At 40.1% G+C, this 21,292-nt stretch overlaps 1 protein-coding gene across 1 annotated transcript; it reads right to left on the reverse strand.

Moving 5' to 3' along the window:
- Positions 1-430: 430 nt before the first annotated feature.
- Positions 431-20,615, reverse strand: mia3 (MIA SH3 domain ER export factor 3). Its single transcript, XM_078274350.1, is given in 30 exon segments — positions 431-1,170; positions 1,703-2,105; positions 2,531-2,599; positions 2,722-2,768; positions 2,855-2,917; positions 3,590-3,703; positions 4,758-4,843; positions 5,808-5,875; positions 6,013-6,048; positions 6,137-6,299; positions 6,522-6,660; positions 6,783-6,873; positions 6,997-7,061; positions 8,984-9,071; positions 9,189-9,311; positions 9,452-9,556; positions 9,641-9,712; positions 9,825-9,935; positions 10,143-10,220; positions 10,329-10,417; positions 10,501-10,522; positions 10,851-10,982; positions 13,325-13,336; positions 13,338-13,474; positions 14,039-14,368; positions 16,362-17,500; positions 17,502-18,445; positions 18,580-18,666; positions 18,769-18,902; positions 20,420-20,615. Coding segments are annotated over 30 exon segments (5,316 nt in total). The 5' UTR covers positions 20,541-20,615; the 3' UTR covers positions 431-922.
- Positions 20,616-21,292: the final 677 nt, after the last annotated feature.

The raw sequence follows: 21,292 nt of genomic DNA on the forward strand, positions 1-21,292 counted from the left end.
AGGTAACTGTTCCTGCTTCGGTCCCCCTACAGGTTGGAAGCTGAATTGTCCGTTACATCACATTGTCTGGTTCATTCGAACTACAGATCCGCTACCCAATCTGGCAAACTTGCATAATGTAATGTAATGGACAATTCCGCTTCCAACCTGTAGGGGGACCGAAGCAGGAACAGTTACCTAGTGTTGCTTTAAGCCCCTAAATGTTACTAACATTAAAGCCGGTCTTATTAGAAATTCTTTGCTAACATGTTATATTGCGCTATCAATAAGACTTAAGACAATCCTCTTCAAAAAGAGCTATTACTAGTTTTGCATGCAAGCTTTCCAAGTAACTTATTCCTTTCCAAATCTGACCTGTTGAAGTTTATAGAGCCTGTGTAAAATACAGCCACTATAAGGGAACTGTAACCAGTTAGTAACATAACACCGACAGCTTTTACATTCTTTATTATTAAAAGTTCTACCAACATAGTAAAATAACTTATACATCTGGCCATCAAATTACACATTTGCCTTTGGGAAATTATGGTATTCCAGAAATGCTAGAAGCTAAACTCCCTCCTTTTTCAAAATAATTTCCACAGGAAATGACATTTAAAAAATTGCCCCTTAAAAATCATTGCTATGTATATTTTTTTAAAAGAACAAAAATGAAAATCCTCGGCATATAATGAATTATTATTGCACAATAAGCGTTTTAAAATAGTGGCAACCCTCTCAACTCATTGATTTCGGACACATAATTATTGATACTTTAATTTAAGGACCATTTTTTTTTTTTTTTTTTTTTTTAACAAACACCATTGCAGCTTTTATTTTAGAACTGAGAAAATAATCATGACCTATGTTTGGACTGGATCTGGGTTGTTAACTTGATGGGTTCTGGGTAAATTCAAGTCCCCTGCCATAGCTGGTGGCGTCTTTAAGGCTTGACCATCGCTGGCCTCGCTGAGTCCTGAGGGGTCTCCTGCTTCACATGCAGGTCCAGTCCAGGGCCGGTTTGAGAGTTCTGGAGAGCATCGGGTGGAGAGTGACCATATACATCACCATGTGACGGATGGGGAGGGACGCCTTGAGGCAGGTGCATTGGTGGGCTGGTGTGGTCACGCGGTCCTGGGTAACGCATTTCAGGAGGGACGGGGGGACGTGGTCCCATAGGTCCACGGACACCTGGTCAGAATAATTGAAAGGGGAAATATTCCTTTATTTAGCACATCAAAATAACTTGTACACCGTAACCAATCCATTAAATAAAAAACGTGCAAGGAAGACAACCCGAGTGTCTTCCTTTAACAGAGTATGATTACAGTTTAATATGAAACAAAATGTATACGTCAAATGTATATGTACAGTAGACAGGCTCAAAAACATCAGTATGTACGGGGTCTGCAGTGGTACGTACTGTTTTCAGGAAATAGCTATAGCCTTGCACTCGCAACAAAAGCTTCTATGCCAGTAAAATTAACACAGATAGATAGAAATATAGATAGATCTATCATCATCAGTCAGTCTAAAACTTAATACTTTGGAAGAACGAGGCATTAATCACTTTACTCACACTCAAAACCAGCACATCCTGTTAGTGTGCCCTACACTTTTAGGGGTCCAGGCCCAAGTACATACCAACATAACACTCAAACATAACACCTCATCGGCACAAAGTGATGATGTGTGGAAAATAAAAACAAAGGGCAGAACGTACCATGTGGCGGAGGCATCGGTCCGAAGTGATGAGGTGGAGGGGGACGGAAGTGTGGTGGTGGGGGACCCCGAGGATCAATGACATGTCCAGGGCCTGGCCTGGGGTGAAACGCATGTCCGTTGGCGGGACGAGGTCCAAACTCTCCTCCCATTGGTCCAGGAAGTGGCATACCTGGGTGCCCGTTGGCTGGTAGTGGAGGCCCGTGATGATGAGGAGGACCATGAGGACCCGGGGGGAGGTGGTAGAGGCCAGGTCGTGGAGGTCTGTAAGGCCCAGGAGGTGGCAGGCGGCCGTGGGGTCCAGGGGGGAGGAGCTGCTCATGGGGTCCAGGGCCGAGGGGAGGTCCTTGGACCATGGAGCCTGGTGAGTCCCTGATTGGAGACACAAGGAAGGATCCAGGTCCCTGAAAAAGACCGACGAGAGTTGTGTGCTTTTTAAATGCAGTCACGTGAACTTTAGTTGGTCCTGTAAGCGAGTACATATGGACTACAATTTTAGTCATGCAGTGAAAACATCCAAAAACCACACAATTTACAAAAAGTGCATTTAGCCAGGGCTCAAATCACATGACAAGTAACCTCGCACCATGATTATTTGGATGAAAAACCACACCACTTGCACACAAAAACCTCTGACACACTGGATGAAAAGAATCTCTGCTTCTCTCAGTGCTGTGAGAACAGGTGAAACCACACACTCAGTCCCAAAAGTTAGGTCAGCCCCAGTGAAGCAAAATGCCTTCAATCTCTGCCCAAATCCAGCTTTAGGGAAGAGGGCGGCGTGCTTGCATACGCCTTCACACCTGTACTGGCCAGCCTCTATACTCACTGGCTCCGGGCTGTCTGTGGAGGCCTCAGCCTGTGCCTCTGCTTTTATCTGTGGATCTACTGCTTGTGTCTGTTTCAGAGCAAGGACACACACAACGTAACAGTCATGTAGGTAGGAGCTCTAGGCCTTCAGATGGAATGAGGGAAGGTACCGTGTACAAACGAGTCTGATCTGATTAGAAAAAGACTTACCGATCCATCCATGTTCGCAGGTGATGAGCTGCGGGGGCCCATCATGTCTGAAAGAAGAGAAACAGCACAGTGTTGGAAGAAGGTTAAAAGCAAAGGGGAAATATTTAAAATACAGAGACTGCAGAAGACATACCCATCCCAGCGATGTGTTTGTTTTCAGGGTAACGACCATGTGGGTCTGACGGAGGTCGAGGACCTGAGGGGAGAAGACAAGAAGATGCAATGATGAATGAAATCCCTCAAGACTGCCTGTGGCACTTTTTCCACACTAAGAAACAGTCAAAGAGGAAACTAATTGTTAAAGGGCAAAGATTGGCCATCTCTGCTCCATGAGGACAACAGTCAGAGGAACAAAGCATTCTGGATGACTTTAAAGCCCCTGAAAACTTTCAAATTGGTTGCAAATTAAATTATATGTAATTTGTGACTTAATAAGCCACAATCAAAGATAAAATTTGGAGAAGAACATCCTTCTGTATTTTTTATTCAGAGTTTAACAAAAACTGCTTAAGCTGCTTCATCAGGACTGTTTGGGTTTACTGACTGAGAAAATGTGTTTTTAGGGACTTTAAAAAACAAAAAGCTGAAGCAGGTTTCAACAGCAACACAAGAAATACTGCACAAAAGGAAATTACTAAAAGAAATAAAACAAAAGCAGGAAAAAGGGAGTTGAAGACAGAGGTACCAGCATGTAACACACACTGGTAAGAAATAAGAGCAAGAACTCAAGAAGGGGAAAGATCTGAAAAGAATAATCAAGTCAGGTGTGTGAGAGGAGAAAGATATAAAGGACAAAATGTTGCAGCGGAGGGATGACGTCCGACTGTGGCGAGGAACAAAGAAGGTGAAGTAATCCACTGGGACTCACCATACGGGTCAATTCTTCGCCCCACTGGGGCAGAAGGAGGGCGCCTGGGACCCTCTATCATTATTGGAGGGGATGGTGCACCCCCACTCACAGGAGAGGGCCCATATGAATCACCTGTTATGATCAAACCATTTACCAAAGTAAAGAAACAGCTGACAAGTCACTACAATATATGCAAAGGCGAGGTCCTCGTTCCAGGCTCTCTGAGAGTCAAGTACAGTGAAATGCAGGGTTTCTCCCAGAAAAGTTGTTTAGCCTGGTGGCAAGAGTCTTTTTTTGTGATGACGGCCCAGTTGGGGCCAGTCACAGACTGACGGCAGCATTAATGTAGGGCCCAATAGTTTCTGTGATAACAGAATCCAGAAGTTTTAAAAAGCTATGAGACAGAATCCGTAGGGCCCTACATTAAGTCAGTGCTAAACTAACTGGAGAATCAAAAATATGACTACGTTTCCAACCGAGCCGCCCCACTGTAACTGTAGTTTAAAAAAAAAAAAAAGAGTCTTAAAAATACATTATAAAATAATTCCCAGTGGCTTATGCTAGGTGGGGGGCAATTTACAAGGTTTCTGCAGGTTTCGCCAAGTCAAATTTAAGACTTTTGAAGACCTTTGAAAGACCATTATGAATAAGTAAGACCTATTTAACGACATTAAAGTACAACGAAATGCACAATCACAATGTACTTGCTAAGTAAATAAACTTATTCAAATTGAATAAAAGCGACAGAGTAATAATAATAATCTGTACATATACAGCAAATTATATTTGGACTATCGAAAGAAAGAACTACAACACCACGGAATAAAAAAAAAAAGCTTTTCAATGAACATTAGAGGTAACGTTACATTGACGTAGGAAAATTAAGAACCGTTTAAAATGATTTGAGACCTAGAACAATACTTCAGCTAATTTAAGACTTTGTAAGGCCTAAAATTTAGATTTTGAAATTTTAGACTTTTTTTACACCCCGCGGAAACCCTGACTAATAGACCTGGTGGGCCACTAGGCTTGCAATACACTGGGGGAAACCCTGAAATGAGACATCCTCCTTCTCATTTACATGCAGGGTTTTATTAGAAAACAGCATCCTCTTCTCCAAGCTCTGAAGGATGAGACCTGACCTAATGGAAATAAAACAATGGGAAAGGTTGTGCGGCCTGTTTACCTTGTCGAGGGCCTGCAGGTTGTCCAGAGTTCGGTCTGAAGAGAGGAGCGCGGCGTTCATTAAGCTGGGAGGTAAGTACAGCCAGCCTGTTGATGGGTAAAAGAACAAACAAAAACCTTTGCTTAGATGCAAATAAGCTCCACTGGTAGGCTGACATCGTCAAGTTGCTCCTTTTGTCCAAACAACAGTCCAGAACGAAACCATACTTCATTTACAATGATGTAGCACAGTGTTTTTCAACTTTTTTTTGAGCCACGGAACATTTTTTTACATAAAAAAATAAAAAAATCGCACGGCACACCACAAACCAAAAATGTTACAAAATGATACATTGTAGCCTAATATGATCAGAATCTGCATTTTTCCTTTTTAAAAATGTATCCATGGCTGTTGCAGGCTTACATCGATGATCTCGGCCCTACTGCTTACATCCTGCCACTGCCACCAGGGGGCAGTAATGCTATTGTCTTAAATCAACAAGGTCATTATTGCGCTATACTGCTACCTACTGACACAGAACAGTATTTCATTTATCTGCCAGTCATCACATTGCAGGCACAGATGAGCAACAATGGCAAATTATTTGAAGTAACTCAATAAAAGAATTTGTGATATAAATTCGAGATGATTTGATAATTTCCCACGGCACACAGGACGATCTCTCACGGCACACTAGTGTGCCGCGGCACAGTGGTTGAAAATCACTGATGTAGCAAATCCTCACATTTGAGCAGCTGGAGCCAGTGAATGTCATGAAAAATGACTAAAAACAAATTAAAAAAAATATTTTCTGTGGATCAATAGAATAGTTTAAAACTATTATTACTTCGTGGCCAGGATAGCTCAGTCGGTAGAGCGGGCGCACGTATACAGAGGTTTATGCCTCGACGCAGAAGGTCCAGGGTTTGAGTCCGACCTGGGACGATTTCCTGCATGTCTTCCCCCCTCTCTCTCCCCCTTTCATTGCTTTCCTATCATTAAAGACGGAAATGCCCAAAAAATAATCTTAAAAAAGAAAAGAAAAACTATTATTACTTTGCCAACACTTACTTTTCACGGAGCTTTGATGATTCAAGCTTCTCTTGGTTCAGAGCTCGCTCTGCATTACGAGCATTTACCTAAAAACATCATAGAGAATTAGTGTGCAACTGGAATAGTAACGCCTCAGCTTATTACTCAATCTTAAACGGGTTTAAACATCCATTTATAGCATATTGGCATATGTGACTAAATTGTGGCACTTTGTGCAGCGTACCCAGTTTGAATGAGTTTTGTTTTCCTGTTCTTTGACCTAAAACAGAAAGAAAGAAGGAAAGATATTCGGTCAGGTTTCAGTAAGATCTCTCTCTGTACTTGCCCATTTAAAAATGAATACCTACCTGCTCTTTATAGACTTCTTCTGTCTTCTTCATCTGCTCCTCCATTTCATTAATGCGTCGCCGCAAGACTTTAACCTGCTCCTCGGCCTCCACAGCTTTTCCTCCGACCTCAGACAGCTGACTCTCTTTGCTGCGTCGCTCCAACTCTTCCTTAGTTAATTTCCTGTGAAGCCACAGAAACACCCCTCTTCAAACAACCGCAACACGTGGTTCCTACACATCTTTTTTAATTCAAAGACGCCTGCTTTTATTCATGAGATGCTTGACTGGATTATGCTACAACAGCGTAGCTTAATCACAATTATCATTCTGAAAATCTACAGCGTGTAACAGCAGCTAATAAAAAAAAATAAAAACGCTGATTCACTGTTACGGCTTTACTTACTGCTGCAAAGCATTTTCCTTCTGCTGGTACATTTCAACCATGATTTCGTTTTTCTGCTGGAGGATCTTGAGCTGGTTTTCAACATGGCTCTTATCGCTTTTAAGGGTTGCAATTGCATGCTCCAGCTCCTGGTGTTGTTCTGTTGCAATATACAATGGTAGGTTTAGAGAGGCGGGAAGAAAGTCATATACAATGGCGACGCATTTATGGATTTTCTTCTCTCCAAAAATCACATTCTCGAAAGAAACATGACCGACATACCTTCCAGTGACTTCCTCGTCTTTTCTTCATTCAGCAGTTTAGTCATGAAGCGATCACGCTCTTCTTCGACCACAGTGAGAGTGGTCTGGACCTGGAAACAGACCAAGTACATTAAAACATTTTAAAGCAGGTTAACAATTTGAAATATTGGCTGTAACATTTTATCTTCCACTCATAACTACGGTGAGCTTTAATAGTTATTTTGACATCTTACCCGTGAAACATCCATCATCTGTTTGATCCTGTTCTTTATAGCTGTCTTCTTGTCCGAAAAAGACACTGAAAGGCCAGTAACCACTTAGTATGAAGCTGAACACATCATCATTTATATTGTGACAACAAATACACTACCGGTCAAAAGTTTGGGGTCACTTAGAAATTTCCATTCCATTCCATTATAGACAGAATACCAGCTGAGATCAGTTGCATTGTTTTTTTAACCCAGGGCAGCAGTTTTCAGATTACATTCTGTGTTTACATAATTGCAAAAGGGTTCTCCAATGTTTTCTCAGTTAGCCTTTTCAAATGATATCAGATTAGTAAACAGAATGTGCTTTTGGAACATTGGATGAATGGTTGCTGATAATGGCCAATGTAGATATTGCATTAAAGATCAGCCACTTCTTTCTACAACAGTCGAGAACCCTTTTGCAATTATGTAAGCATATAATGTAATCTGAAAACTGCTGCCCTGGTTAAAAAAACAATGCAACTGATCTCAGCTGGTATTGTCTGTCTGTAATGGAGTGGAATGGACATTTCTAAGTGACCCCAAACTTTTGACCGGTAGTGTATGTGGAGGTTTAAAAACCTCTGAATCTCTTTGCAAGTGTATTATTGTTTTTACTTAAGTAGTAAACAGAGATGGACTAACCAGGTGCTACTTCACCATTGGCTAAAACTTTGGTGTCACCTTTTTGTAAATCACAAGCGTCTAGGTCTGCCAGAAGTTCGGACAGCACCTATCGGGAGACATTTGTGCGTGGGGTAAGTTGATGCAAGTTAAGGACCAATATGTACAGCGGATAACCACGAGAAATACAGTAGTCACAGTTGTTTAAAAATAAATAAATCCTGACCTCCACGTTGTGATCTTTGAGCACCACCGAGTCCTCCAGCTCTTTCTGGGACTTCTGATAGACTTTAATCTGCTCGTTCAGATCCTTGTGTTTGTCCTCCCAGCTCTTAATGGTTGTCTTAAGCTGTAAAAAAATAAAAATAAAAAGTCAGTAGAGTACCTCAGAAAAACAGTCTTTATCTAAAATGATCCCATTTTAATTAACTAACTAAATCTGATTTAAATACCCATCAATTTAGACCTGTCATGTAAGACAACAGTCTTACCATTTTATTTTCTTCCTTTAGTGCTGAATAATCTTTCTCAAGACATTTGTGCTGAACTTTGCGGGCATCTTCACGAATCTTGGCCTCGTCCAGGAGAACAGTAGTCTGTGGCAAACACACGCAGTTGATTGGAGAAGCTGAAACCACAAGCTTCATATGATTTTTGCAATGTGCAGAAGATTACGTGTACCTTAGCGAGGGCGTCCTGAATACTTTTCCTGCTTAGCTGTAGCTTCTGGTTTGACTTCTCCAATTTCTCAATCTGTTAAAGGGAACCGTTAAGCATCATGAATCTGAACACATCATCATTTATATTGTGACAACAAATACACTACCGGTCAAAAGTTTGGGGTCACTTAGAAATTTCCATTCCATTCCATTATAGACAGAATACCAGCTGAGATCAGTTGCATTGTTTTTTTTAACCCAGGGCAGCAGTTTTCAGATTACATTCTGTGTTTACATAATTGCAAAAGGGTTCTCCAATGTTTTCTCAGTTAGCCTTTTCAAATGATATCAGATTAGTAAACAGAATGTGCTTTTGGAACATTGGATGAATGGTTGCTGATAATGGCCAATGTAGATATTGCATTAAAGATCAGCCACTTCTTTCTACAACAGTCGAGAACCCTTTTGCAATTATGTAAGCATATAATGTAATCTGAAAACTGCTGCCCTGGTTAAAAAAACAATGCAACTGATCTCAGCTGGTATTCTGTCTGTAATGGAGGGGAATGGACATTTCTAAGTGACCCCAAACTTTTGACCGGTAGTGTATGTGGAGGTTTAAAAACCTCTGAATCTCTTTGCAAGTGTATTATTGTTTTTACTTAAGTAGTAAACAGAGATGGACTAACCAGGTGCTACTTCACCATTGGCTAAAACTTTGGTGTCACCTTTTTGTAAATCACAAGCGTCTAGGTCTGCCAGAAGTTCGGACAGCACCTATCGGGAGACATTTGTGCGTGGGGTAAGTTGATGCAAGTTAAGGACCAATATGTACAGCGGATAACCACGAGAAATACAGTAGTCACAGTTGTTTAAAAATAAATAAATCCTGACCTCCACGTTGTGATCTTTGAGCACCACCGAGTCCTCCAGCTCTTTCTGGGACTTCTGATAGACTTTAATCTGCTCGTTCAGATCCTTGTGTTTGTCCTCCCAGCTCTTAATGGTTGTCTTAAGCTGTAAAAATAAAAATAAAAAGTCAGTAGAGTACCTCAGAAAAACAGTCTTTATCTAAAATGATCCCATTTTAATTAACTAACTAAATCTGATTTAAATACCCATCAATTTAGACCTGTCATGTAAGACAACAGTCTTACCATTTTATTTTCTTCCTTTAGTGCTGAATAATCTTTCTCAAGACATTTGTGCTGAACTTTGCGGGCATCTTCACGAATCTTGGCCTCGTCCAGGAGAACAGTAGTCTGTGGCAAACACACGCAGTTGATTGGAGAAGCTGAAACCACAAGCTTCATATGATTTTGCAATGTGCAGAAGATTACGTGTACCTTAGCGAGGGCGTCCTGAATACTTTTCCTGCTTAGCTGTAGCTTCTGGTTTGACTTCTCCAATTTCTCAATCTGTTAAAGGGAACCGTTAAGCATCATGAATCTGAGACGACAGCTTAAAAAAAATAAAAAATAAAAAATAAATAAATAAATAAATAAGAGGAAGGAAACAATAAACAATTACCCTGGTGCCATTTTGAAGAGAGTTTGCCTTCTCGTCTTCAAGTAGTTTTGCATATTTGTTCTTTTCCTCAGCCATGTGTTCATTCCGTGTTTCTGCCTCCAAAACTTTACTCTGCAAAAAGGTTAATGAGAGAAATGTCACTGATAGTCCTTAAAAAATGAGAAGCCATTTTACTTGCTGTCTAAATGATAAACAACACCCATAAGCCATAGAGCAGGTACACTCTCCCCCCCCCCCCCCCCAAACAGTCAACACAGTACGTTATACACAAAGACAGTTCAGTAAGACAGGAAGTATCCATGGTTCCTTAGTGCTTACCTCCAGGTTTTGCATCCTTTTCATTGTAGAACTAACTGTTTCTTTTGACTGTTTTTCGTTTTCTTTTAGGTGTTCAGTCTTCAAAAAAGAAGAAAAAAGTTCCAGAAATAAAATATCTTATTTATGCAATTTTATTTTTTCTAAAGTAGCTCATAGAAGCGAGATCACATTTTATTTGTTGCTCACCTGTTTCTGGAGTTCCGACATTTTGGCGAGAGCATCGTTCTTTTCTTTTTTGAGCACCAGAATTTGCTCTGTCAGCTTTTTTTCATCCACTGTAATCACAAAAGTGGAACAAAAAGTAGAAAATCAGTTAGATGTTACACCTCTGCATTTTGTAATGTTAGTACAGACTTACCGAGGTATTCTCTTTTCTTTACCTAAAATTTTTCAGAAAACAATAAGTAAAGATCAGTTTGATATCTGAACAACACAGTTTGGAATAATTGTCAAAGCAGGATCATCATGTATATGTAGTAATGTAGCTCTACCAAAGCGTGTGTAAATGACCAGTAGTGATCCAGAAAAAAAACAACAAAAAAAACAAACAATTTCAGGACATTTCAAGATATTTCCATGCAGTGTGCATCTTCGGAGACAGAACCTAATTTATTCTCAGCTCATACAATTCTAATATCTTTTTTGATGTTGGTAAAACTCGACACATAATTGGAGCAAATATGAGAGCAGCAAAATCACAAAACATACCGCCAACACAGTCCTCCAGAAGAAGAGGGTGAAGGTGACTACTCCAACCAAAGCAGTGATGACAACAGCTTGCCAAGGACAACCAAACAAAGTTTCTCCTGGCTTCCACTCTTCTGGCAGTAATGAAATCACCTGATGGCACACAAACACAACCACAATATGGAGGAATGATCAGGGGCACGATCAGGAATAATAATAAAAAAAGCTGGTTAAACATAAATCTTGAGGATAAGAGGTCTATGTCTCAATAAATGAGAGGGGAAATACCCTTGTTACATTTCTTACTGTGTTTCAAATGTGAATAATATGACAAGACTAAAAATAGAGACAGAAGGCAAGTCAATATTTGTCAAAGCACAGCGAGACCCTCAGCAAGCCTACAGTAGGTTAAGCCTTAAAGTAACTTCCAATATTTACATATTAGACTGAGACACTGTATTCATTAACCAAAATGTTGAAAGGAAATTAGATTAGTGATCTGTTACTCTATTCACACCACTGAGAAGAAAGCTTATCAAGATATCAGGGCATTACCATACAATAATAATAAAACCAAGCAGTGTCCTAATGCAACAACCAAAAATTATTGGACCAATAAGTAATTTGTACTATTCATTATTGAGAGCAATATAAAGGGTTGCTCTTACAGGGCTTCATTCACCTGCTACTTCCAAATCCAGACACATACAATTTACAACTAAAAGCCAAGTGTGGTTCATTTTACAGTTAATCAATCATTATACAATAGTTGTTTGCAGCCAAAAAGCCAACGTATTTATGAACAGTATTAGTAGCCAAAATGGAGCATAATTTTACCCCTTTATTAACGTCTAGTTATACAAAGAAGAACTCTGCATATTGCTCCAATCACAAAGAGACCTTTGAACTGAGCATTTGGCAGCATGTGGGAAAATTGTGTTTGTTGCAGCAGTACACCATACATAAATGCAGATAAGTAAAGAAAGTAACAGAAATAAATAAGAGGTAACGTTAAAGGAACTGAAATTGAATAAAAACTAAAGAACCTATAAACTATGCAGAGCATATGGAGACAGATGACGTGATTAAGTGAGTGATGGGATTAATAGCAGCAGCATAGATATAATAGGGAAAAGTATGACGAGGTAGAGCAATATATGAAAGACCCATATCTAAGTTAAAGATAAACTGCATACGTTTTGGTAAGTAAGTTCAGGAGTCAGTGTGCATTAGCCATAGGCTCATTAACACGTCAGCAGGCCATGATAGCATAATCAATACTTGACATTGGAGACAAACTAAACTCATATGTTCACTTACATGTTGCAGCTCCTTTAGAAAAAGCATGTAAACCTGATCCGGCTCCATTACAGGTCTAGGTATCGTTAAAGTATCACTCTCCATGCTAGTATTTGAAACAATAACGGAACTAGCACAAGAAATGGTATGCTATGCTAGTTTGACAGATATTAGCTTGCCAGCACGTCAACGTTATCTATCTTCAAAGCTGGGCTAGAGGTGCAAATATGGATTAAAATTAAAGTACAAAAAGCGATTAGGAACATAAATTAATTTGACAGCATAGAGTCCATCGTAGTGCTGTCTTCTATGATAATTATCTGGCCATTTATGTCAAAATAAGGCCCGCCGGTTGTGCTAGTAGCCAGCTTAGCACCGGCTGTGTTGAACTTCAGCCTACACCGCAACAGTCAACAAGACAGGGGGGAGGGCCATGGGACGTTCAGGAAAAATAGGACATTTGATGTTTCCCCTGATCCACATGTCCCAATAGTCACGCTGTAAGCACGGACACCTCATACTTAAATTGATCTGTGTGCTGTCTTCAGACCAGAAAAAGCGACCCGGCGATTCGCCGCAGGGTTGTGAAGCGGTGGGAGTGTCACTAAAATGGCCAATTTGTGTGGCATCCTGCTGTGTTCATTACTCCCTAATGTAGCACAAGTAGACTTTATATTTCACAATTATTGCTTTCTGTCAGATCGTTTATAAATCTCGACATTTTCGACCGCACATGAAAGAAGCTTCATTAAAAGGAAAAGACAAGAGACGGCAGGGACAGTGCTTTGTGCTGGATCTTGTGCAGGAAACAGTCAGCTGTTGTAGAAACTCCTGGTCAGATATTGTAAGTGCTTGTGTTTCGTTTTTTACCCTCGTATTGTTTTTTTGTGATCAACTTTTTTATTGGCACCTTCAGATATACAAAACTAATCTTGTGGCAGCGACAGAGGCAGTGAGGTTTAACGGACTAAGTAATTATTGCACAAATACCCCACCACAACGTTATTATTATTTAGCTTTTTTTTTCCTTTTGTTTAATCAAATCATATTGTTTCCTCATTGCTCGGTAGCAACGGTGGATGGGAACAACTGGTTTAGGTGATGGTTGAAGGTGCAGACTCAGAGTAAAGAGACAATGTATTAAAAAATGAATGCTGAAGCTAGTGTATACAGTAGGTTACAATTCTTAGACTCACCTCAATAGTCCACCCTTGCAATTTTACTCTTCATCATCGAAAGGATGCAGCCCATGTAAACAATCCCAGTTGAAAATAATCCCACTTCTTCTTTTTCTTCTTCTTCGTCGTCCTGAATTTCAGACACTAGTTCCATGGGGTCCAAAGATCCTAGTAACAAAATGTACCTGTTAGTCAGTTTATGTGTTACGGACAGACAAAGTGAAAAAATCTTCCATTACGGCTTGTCATCACATGCATTCAAAATAGGTAAAATATCTTGTGATTACCAAACAATTCTCCCCAAACCAGGTGAATCAAAGACAGAACCAAACAAGACTCATCTATGAGTTTAACATAATACAATTCCAGTTCAGTGGACTGATTTGCTGACCCCAAGAATTAACCTTCAAACCTAATTGTGCTATATTTTATTGTAACCCAAGTCCAAAGTGCTAAAAACAGGTTTACATGTTCTGATTATGACACAAATAGTGAATGAATGGGAATAGGAATCTCAAATCTAAGGCGAGGGCCTTGATAAAGCCTAAAAAGTACTCTTAAATTCTAAAGAAACACCTCCACAATGGAAGCCAAGTAAGCAACTATTGTTTCTAGGTTTAAGCAACTTGCATGCTAGGGGAAAAAAACCTTTTTATAGACACAAAACTGATCAATTAACTTAATAAAATAAAATAAAAAGGATTAATTAATTATGTCGTATAGATTACCAACCTGAGGGTGGGTGCTCAACCTCGACACCAAGTCCCACGTCTAAGGGATTTTCCAGGCTGGCTTGAGGGACCTTCTGCATCTCGTCTGATGCACTGAAGCTCAGCTGATTGTCTTTGTTTTTATTAAAGTGTCCGCCATCCTCGTCCACACTGACGTGCGGTCCACTGTGCACCTCATCCAAAACTATCTGCTCTTCTTTAGTCTCTGCTGGCCTTTCCTCATGATCGGTTACTGTGAGGTTGTCATCACTCTCAGCCTCAGGAATGCTGTCAACCTTGTCTTCTTCAACAACGTGTGGCGTGTCATCTTTTACATTTAATTTGTGTTCATCTACAACAAAAACATTGGAAAAAAACAAACTATGAGAGATTAGTCAAGGAGGTAATTTCACAGGTTTGTCCAAACAGTTCTGGATAGAAAGAAACTGTAGTCCTGGTAGGAGATTTTAGTTTTTTCTGTGAGGTGTGGACTTGTGTGCTAAAAACTCAGGTTTCCATCAAACATATTTGACAACAGGTGTGGTCTATGGCTTTGTTAAGAGTGTGATATTTGCTTAGTAGGATGTCAAGTGAGCCCTGAGGACTAAGGACTAAAGACTCACAGACTTAATTGATCTCAGGTGCTAAGTGAGTGAGTGTGTGAGGCCACATGGGCTCAGATAGGTATAAATGGGATTGGGACAGCACTTCATGAGATCACGTTACCTTGGTGATGTTTAATAACAAAGATGTTGCTGACACTTGCCGGTTTGGGAATTTTCATTTTAAGTTTGTCGTTTTCCACACGGCCAAGGAACAGGAGACGGCTGCCTGATTCCAAATTTTTTCAAACTCGTTTTACTAGCTGGACAACAGGTTGGTCTGTGTTCCGTGGTCGTGTGTCGTCCTGTTGTTTACCTTTGCAATTTCCGGATTTCCCTATGGTCTCCGCGGTAAACGTCACAACGCTTTGAACTGTGGGTAATTCCCTTTGGTGAAGTCTGCATCGATTCAGACTCACGGAAAGGGCTCGGTAAGTGTGTACTCAAACCCTCACGCCCTTTGAAATTGGGACAACCCTAAGCCCTTACGAATTTCAGGTGAGAAGTCAGCCAAAGCACACTGAGGATACAGCTGGATCAAATAGCTCATACTAGCTACCAAACTGAGAGTCCAGTTATTCGACTTTGCAGAGTCCACACAGGGCTGAAAAATCCTGCAAGCTCAATACAGTTGGATGGATTATGAAAAACAACCAGGACAAGTTAAAAAGGGTGAAGTAGCAATCATCTTCTCTAGCTGTATGGCAAAGCACGAATATGTTTTTTTCTTTTTCAGCAGTAGCTGCAATTCTGTAAATTCTCAGGGAAGTGAAATTCTATCACAAATGGTCACTTGAGACCATGCCCGGATTATCCATAAGGGCACTTGGGCCAGTGCCCAGGGGCACCAACCATTCACAACCAGTGGGGGTGCACCACATGACACAAGCTTTAACAATATTTTCTGTAAATTGTTATATTATTCACCTGAAATTGTTGAAAGACCATACATTATTCGTTTATGAACACTAATTTCAGAATAATATAATAATAAATTATAAATAAATCCATATTACATGACCACTATCACTCCCCTCCCCAATCTGTCAGTTAAGTTGGTCCACGAGTGCGCAAATGTATCATTTGGGGGATGGGGGGTTAACAATAATCAAAAGTGGCCAGTTTAACCCCCCAAAAATGTTATAATGATGAATTTAAAATATTAACAGTTATAAAAAATTAGAAGTGGTTGGCTTTCTTGATTCAATGTAATTGGAAAGCCCCCACCTCTGGGTTGCGCCCAACCCTTCTCCCTTCTCCGTGTTTTCCTAGCACACAGCACGGCGTGTGCGCTTCATGAGTTTATTCGGTATGCAGAGAAGTGTAAAAGACCGGTCCACAGTCTGCGCTTCTTTTCCTAGAACTCATATTTTTGAGGTATAGTGCCCAGGGGCACCACATTGTCTTACTACGGGCCTGCTTGAGACAAATTCTAGCGATAGGTGTTAACTGCAATCGCCTTGTAACTGGATGAAGACACAATCTGGATATACATGTGGAAACAAGATACTTGTATGAACGGTGCCTGAAAGGATAATTCCGAGCTGCATATCTGCTGTGCTACAGTATCAAACTCTGCGTTCACTTTATCTGTGGATCATAAGCGGATGCAGTTTACCGTACTTGTGTGTGAAAGGCCTAAATCAGAGGTTAAAACAGAATATGCAATGGTAAAACCTGACTGATAAATCCTACAACCCTACACCAGATATTCAAATTAAAATAATAAAAAAACAAACCTACCCTGGTCAATATCTGATGCTTTTTCTACTGCCAAAGGCGTGCTGTCACTGGCTGTTGAATACTTCTGCCGTAGGCTGAATGCAAGCTCCTGGAAGTCATCCAGTATTTCAGCCTCCTCATCCAAACTACTCGTGTCCATATGTTGGTCATAACTGTGCTTTGTGTCTCGGCTATCCAGCATCTTCTCAATCTGATCCAGGATGGTGTTCTCAGAGGCTTCCAGGATGCCCTCCAGTGCACTTTCCACATCTTGCATGGTACCTGTGTTTGAGAGACGGGTAGCCTGCAATTCTGTGTCCAAGTCAGAGAACATGGCCTCCACTTTGAAGAGATTCCTGAGACCCAAAAGCTTTTGGATCCGCTCCATGTTCTCCTCTGTGAAGTGGTCTCTTAGCAGAGTCAGTCTCATCACGCTGTCGCTGTATTCTGGCTCTGGAGTTGACACTGAGGGCAGAGCTGTTTCAGGTGAGGGTTTGTCAGAGTCTGTGTTGTCCGATTGTGAGAAAGAAAGTGCATTTTCATCTTCAAGTGCATTTTCATCTTCAAGTGCATTTTCATCTTCAAGTAATTCTTCTTTCTCCTCCTCTATCTCTTTCTCGTCTTCATCTTTCCAATCTTCTGTAAGCTGTTCCTTAATAATCTCCCGTTCCTCCACAGATAATTCTGGTTGACTGTTATTACTCTGTAAATCATTCTTTAAATGGTCATTTATATGATTAGGTAGGCTGTCATCTACCGTCTTTTCATGATCTTTCGCATCTAAATTAATTGATTGCATCTCTTCAGTGAATGAGTCCGGATGTGTTTCAGTTTCGGTATCGGCTAATTCTTGATCCGTCCCTGTTACGTCTTCTTTCAATTCATTGTCTAAATCCTCACTGTGCTCCATTGCATCACTACTGTTATTATCATTATTGATCTCTACATCTTTGGACCTTTCCTCCTCTTCCTCTTCCTGCTCAAAGGGTTCATCTGTTGTTTTAATAACTGAGTTTTGAGCCTCCGGAATGGCAGAAGTTTCATCTTGTGATACCGGATCCACTGATATTGCACTTGCTTCGGTTTGATGGTGTATTGGCTCATCCATTGGTTTTAAAGTTTCCTCCCAAGCGGTCTCAGGTCCGATCACTTCTCCCTCACTCATCATCATCATCATCATCATCATCATCATCATCATCATCATCATCATCCAAGGCAGGCTCTATGTTCTCCGGCTCTTTTGGTAATTCTACGGATAGTGGTTCTTCTTCTACGGCTTTCTTTCCGTCCTCAAAACTCGGAGGGTTTTTTGAAGCAGCTTCTTCTTCTACCTCATCCTCGTCATCCTCGTCTTCCTCTGAACTCAAATCTTGTGCGGTCCTCTCTCCCCCGGAGACAACTGAAAAGACAGCATCTCCAAATGATGTCCACATGTTCTTCTCCTCTGCAGCCTTATCATCGTGTGTTGATGGAAGACTATCTTGTTTTTTGAGGGAATCAGAGAAAGACAGCAATGGAGTTTCTGCTGCTTTAACATGAATGTCTTCTGCCGGATGATTCTCCACATATTCGCTTTCCTCCTCGTCATATGGGGTAACGTTCTTTGTGAATTCTTCATCGCTAGTGACCGCATCAAAAGTTGTTCCAAGGGTAGTTTTTAACACAGGGATTTGCACTCCTTCAGAAATCGAGACTGGTTCGTTTTCTGGAACAACATCATTGTTGTCCTCCACTGCGTTTTTCTCAACTTCTGCGTCCTCTGCAGCTCTTTCAGTAGCATCAGGTGTAGCTGCTGTATCGGTCTCTACTTCTTTTGTAGAAGGTGATTCAGTTGCCACGTCAAGTTCAGGTAAAGAGGCACTTTCATCATCTGGGACTTTATCAAGCTCCTCAGAGGTATAATGATGCTCAGTTTGTTTTTCATTGTCAGTTGCCTCATCTGCTGATGGCTGCGTTTCTTTCTGCACGCCCTCTGCCACTTGGATTTGGTCAGATGTTCCCTTATTTTCACCATCATTCTCCTCCAGTGAAGAGTCTAACAGTAAATCTATGTCGTAATTGTCAAACTTATCAAATCCAGTGTCAAAACAGACAAAATCTGTTTCCTGAAAAGAAGTCAATAAATTATTACATACAATTATGCATAATGTTATGTTGATAGTTCCAAAGTTCCATTGTATTTTTAATTGAATTTGGACTTGTCTAATTAATTTAGTAAGTCAGCAACATATTTTCATACCTCTGCTGGAACTTCAATTTCTTTGTCCGTATAAAGGTGGTTAACTGCAAGAATGTCATTTGGGAAATAGCCAAAGTGACTTCCAACCTATTGAAAAATACAAAAAGAGAACATGTTGAGGAGTACAACTAGATAGCAAAACCTAGATGTTCTCCACTTCTGATTAAATATTAACCAGAGAATACGTACACTTCCGGCCCACATGTCAGTCCTTCTACCTGACAGTTTGTAGTATACATAGATAGTTTCAGATTTTTTGACCGACAGGAACCGACAGTCTGGTCCAGAGAAATCTTTTATAGCTTTTCCCCGACACAGAAGCACTGTGAAAGAAATACATAAATAATTAGAATTGTTTTAAAAAGGTAAGCGGCGTTATCAATGTTATTTTTCACATAGCGCGCTTGCAAAGAATGCAAAATGTTGGCATACTCTTTTCCAAGATGCATACAGACAAAAAGCAATTATACATTCTTTTTTTTAATCAACTCATAATACCAAATGTCTATAACTAATGATTATTTTTTTTATTATCAATTACTCTGTCTGTTATTTTCTCGCCTTTGGTTAATGGAGGAAAAATGCTTATTACAAAGTCCAAGTTAACAAATTCAAATGTCTTTGAATTGTTTTGTTCATCCAACAGTCCCAAAACCCAAAGATACATGGTTTATTGTGATAGAAGACAAACACAATCAGCCACATAACCACATTTTGAAAGCTGGAACCAATTCATTTGGGACATTGTTCTGGCTTAAAAAATACTTACAACTGATTTATTGTTTATCAAAATTAATGCCAAGTTCTTTTCTGTCAATCTATTTCTTGTTTTGGCTCTACAATGTTGTATTTTCACAAAACATGCAACACAAAATTAGACTAAAACTGACAACTAAAAGGGATGGCAAATAAGCAAAGAGTTTAGATCTGCATTGTCTGTATGACATGCCACTGTCATGGTTATAGTCGACTTTAGCCTCAGACGTTGGTTTAAAACATTCAAGCAGAGTAACTGATCATATTATGACTTTGTTTGTTTTATGTTAATGTGTCTAATCTTTACTGTTTTATTATTCAAAACTAGCTTATCCTTTTGATAAGTCGCCAATAAAACAATTTCTTATTACCTACACCAGCCTTTTTGTTGTTGTTGTTGTTGTGGTGTTGGTATTTTCAGGTTAACATTTTCTATAACAGCAACAACAACAGCTGCTATAACGGTCCCTGAGGCTTGTATATGATGGCGTACATCTAGTTAGCAATGCAAACTGGGATATAAAGACAACCTGGGTTAACATAACGTTAATTTAAATTCTTATTTCACCTAAAGCTAACGCTAAATTTAAATAATTTGCTGGTTAAACTACGCAATCTAGAGTAACGTTAGTCTGTGTTTATAACATTAGCTACAAGGAGAGAAGTACGACCAATGCCTATGTGACTTAACAATAGAGTTAGCCAACATTAGCAGAGATTTTGCCCAAAGCCGGCCGGTGGCTAATTAGCTAGCTGCTAACATTAGCCACCACTAACCACCAAGCTGGGCAGGCCGGAGCTACCAGGCAACCGGCCAACACTACGGGCTACGTCTGAACAAAACACCCCCCCCCCCCCAAGATAATACCAACAGTTAAGATTAGCATGCGCTGATTTCAACAAGCAGCACACGTCTGCACAGCATCGGAACTACTACAGGTGGTAATCCAGGTCACAAATATCGACTGGCAACAGGTCTAGAGATAAGGCGTAGTTTATGGCTAGCTGTAACGTTAGTATCGGGATGTGGGAAGATACATCCCTGAAGTCCTGATGAGCTAGTAGTTACAACAATCAAACTTACTGCTGCACTCCTCATCTGCGCATCTCTTAAAGTCGGAGAACCTTTTTTCCAAGGCTGCAGTTGAAATAAAATTAAATAAAAGTAGTAAAAGGCCCTGTCGGTAGAAGTGTTTTGCTGCCATGCTGGCAGTTTCTGTGGACTGGCTTAACTCTGCTGCTGGAGCATGAAGCACTGCGAGCTGAAGGAGCCGACACGTCAGCAGATCAGATCCGGCTGGGTGTAGGCACGGATAGGTTTACAGGATATAAGGTTTGGATTTGGCTGCTTCATGTGACTGTGGGAAACAACCTCAAACAGATGCAGTGGAAGTAGAGAAATCAGCCTCATCATTGTGCAGTTCCTTCTGGAATCATCCAATAGGCCTAGCTAAATCAGCAAAGACATCTACAATATGCACAAAAAGATTCAAGAGATTGAAAGCAAGGAATATGTACTCAGAGGATTATGACCAGTGTATTTTAATTTCAGATAATCTTCCCCAGAGGCCTCTTTAATCAAATATAGTGTAGCATATATATATAGATAGATAGATAGATAGATAGATAGATAGATAGATAGATAGATAAAGTATTCTGTAATGCCAATGGGAAATTGCTGCGTTAGCCAGTTTACACATAAAACCAAAAACAAACAGCATGAGGACACTCAGAGAGGTAAATAAGAAAACATTATGAAACATAAATAACAAAAATTTAGAAATTACGGCCTTTGGTTAAACATCCCTTCAGCTCATGTTAGGCATGGATGTATTAAGGGATTTTTTTTTAACTTTATTATACAATAGTATACAAACAATTAAGGCACAATGTGTGTTTGTACATTTGTCAAAAACGTGTTTACAGCTTTGAGGTAGACAATATATACAAAAAAACA

The sequence above is a fragment of the Sander vitreus genome, chromosome 18 (assembly GCF_031162955.1).
Source record: "Sander vitreus isolate 19-12246 chromosome 18, sanVit1, whole genome shotgun sequence".
In the NCBI taxonomy this organism is placed as follows: domain Eukaryota; kingdom Metazoa; phylum Chordata; class Actinopteri; order Perciformes; family Percidae; genus Sander; species Sander vitreus.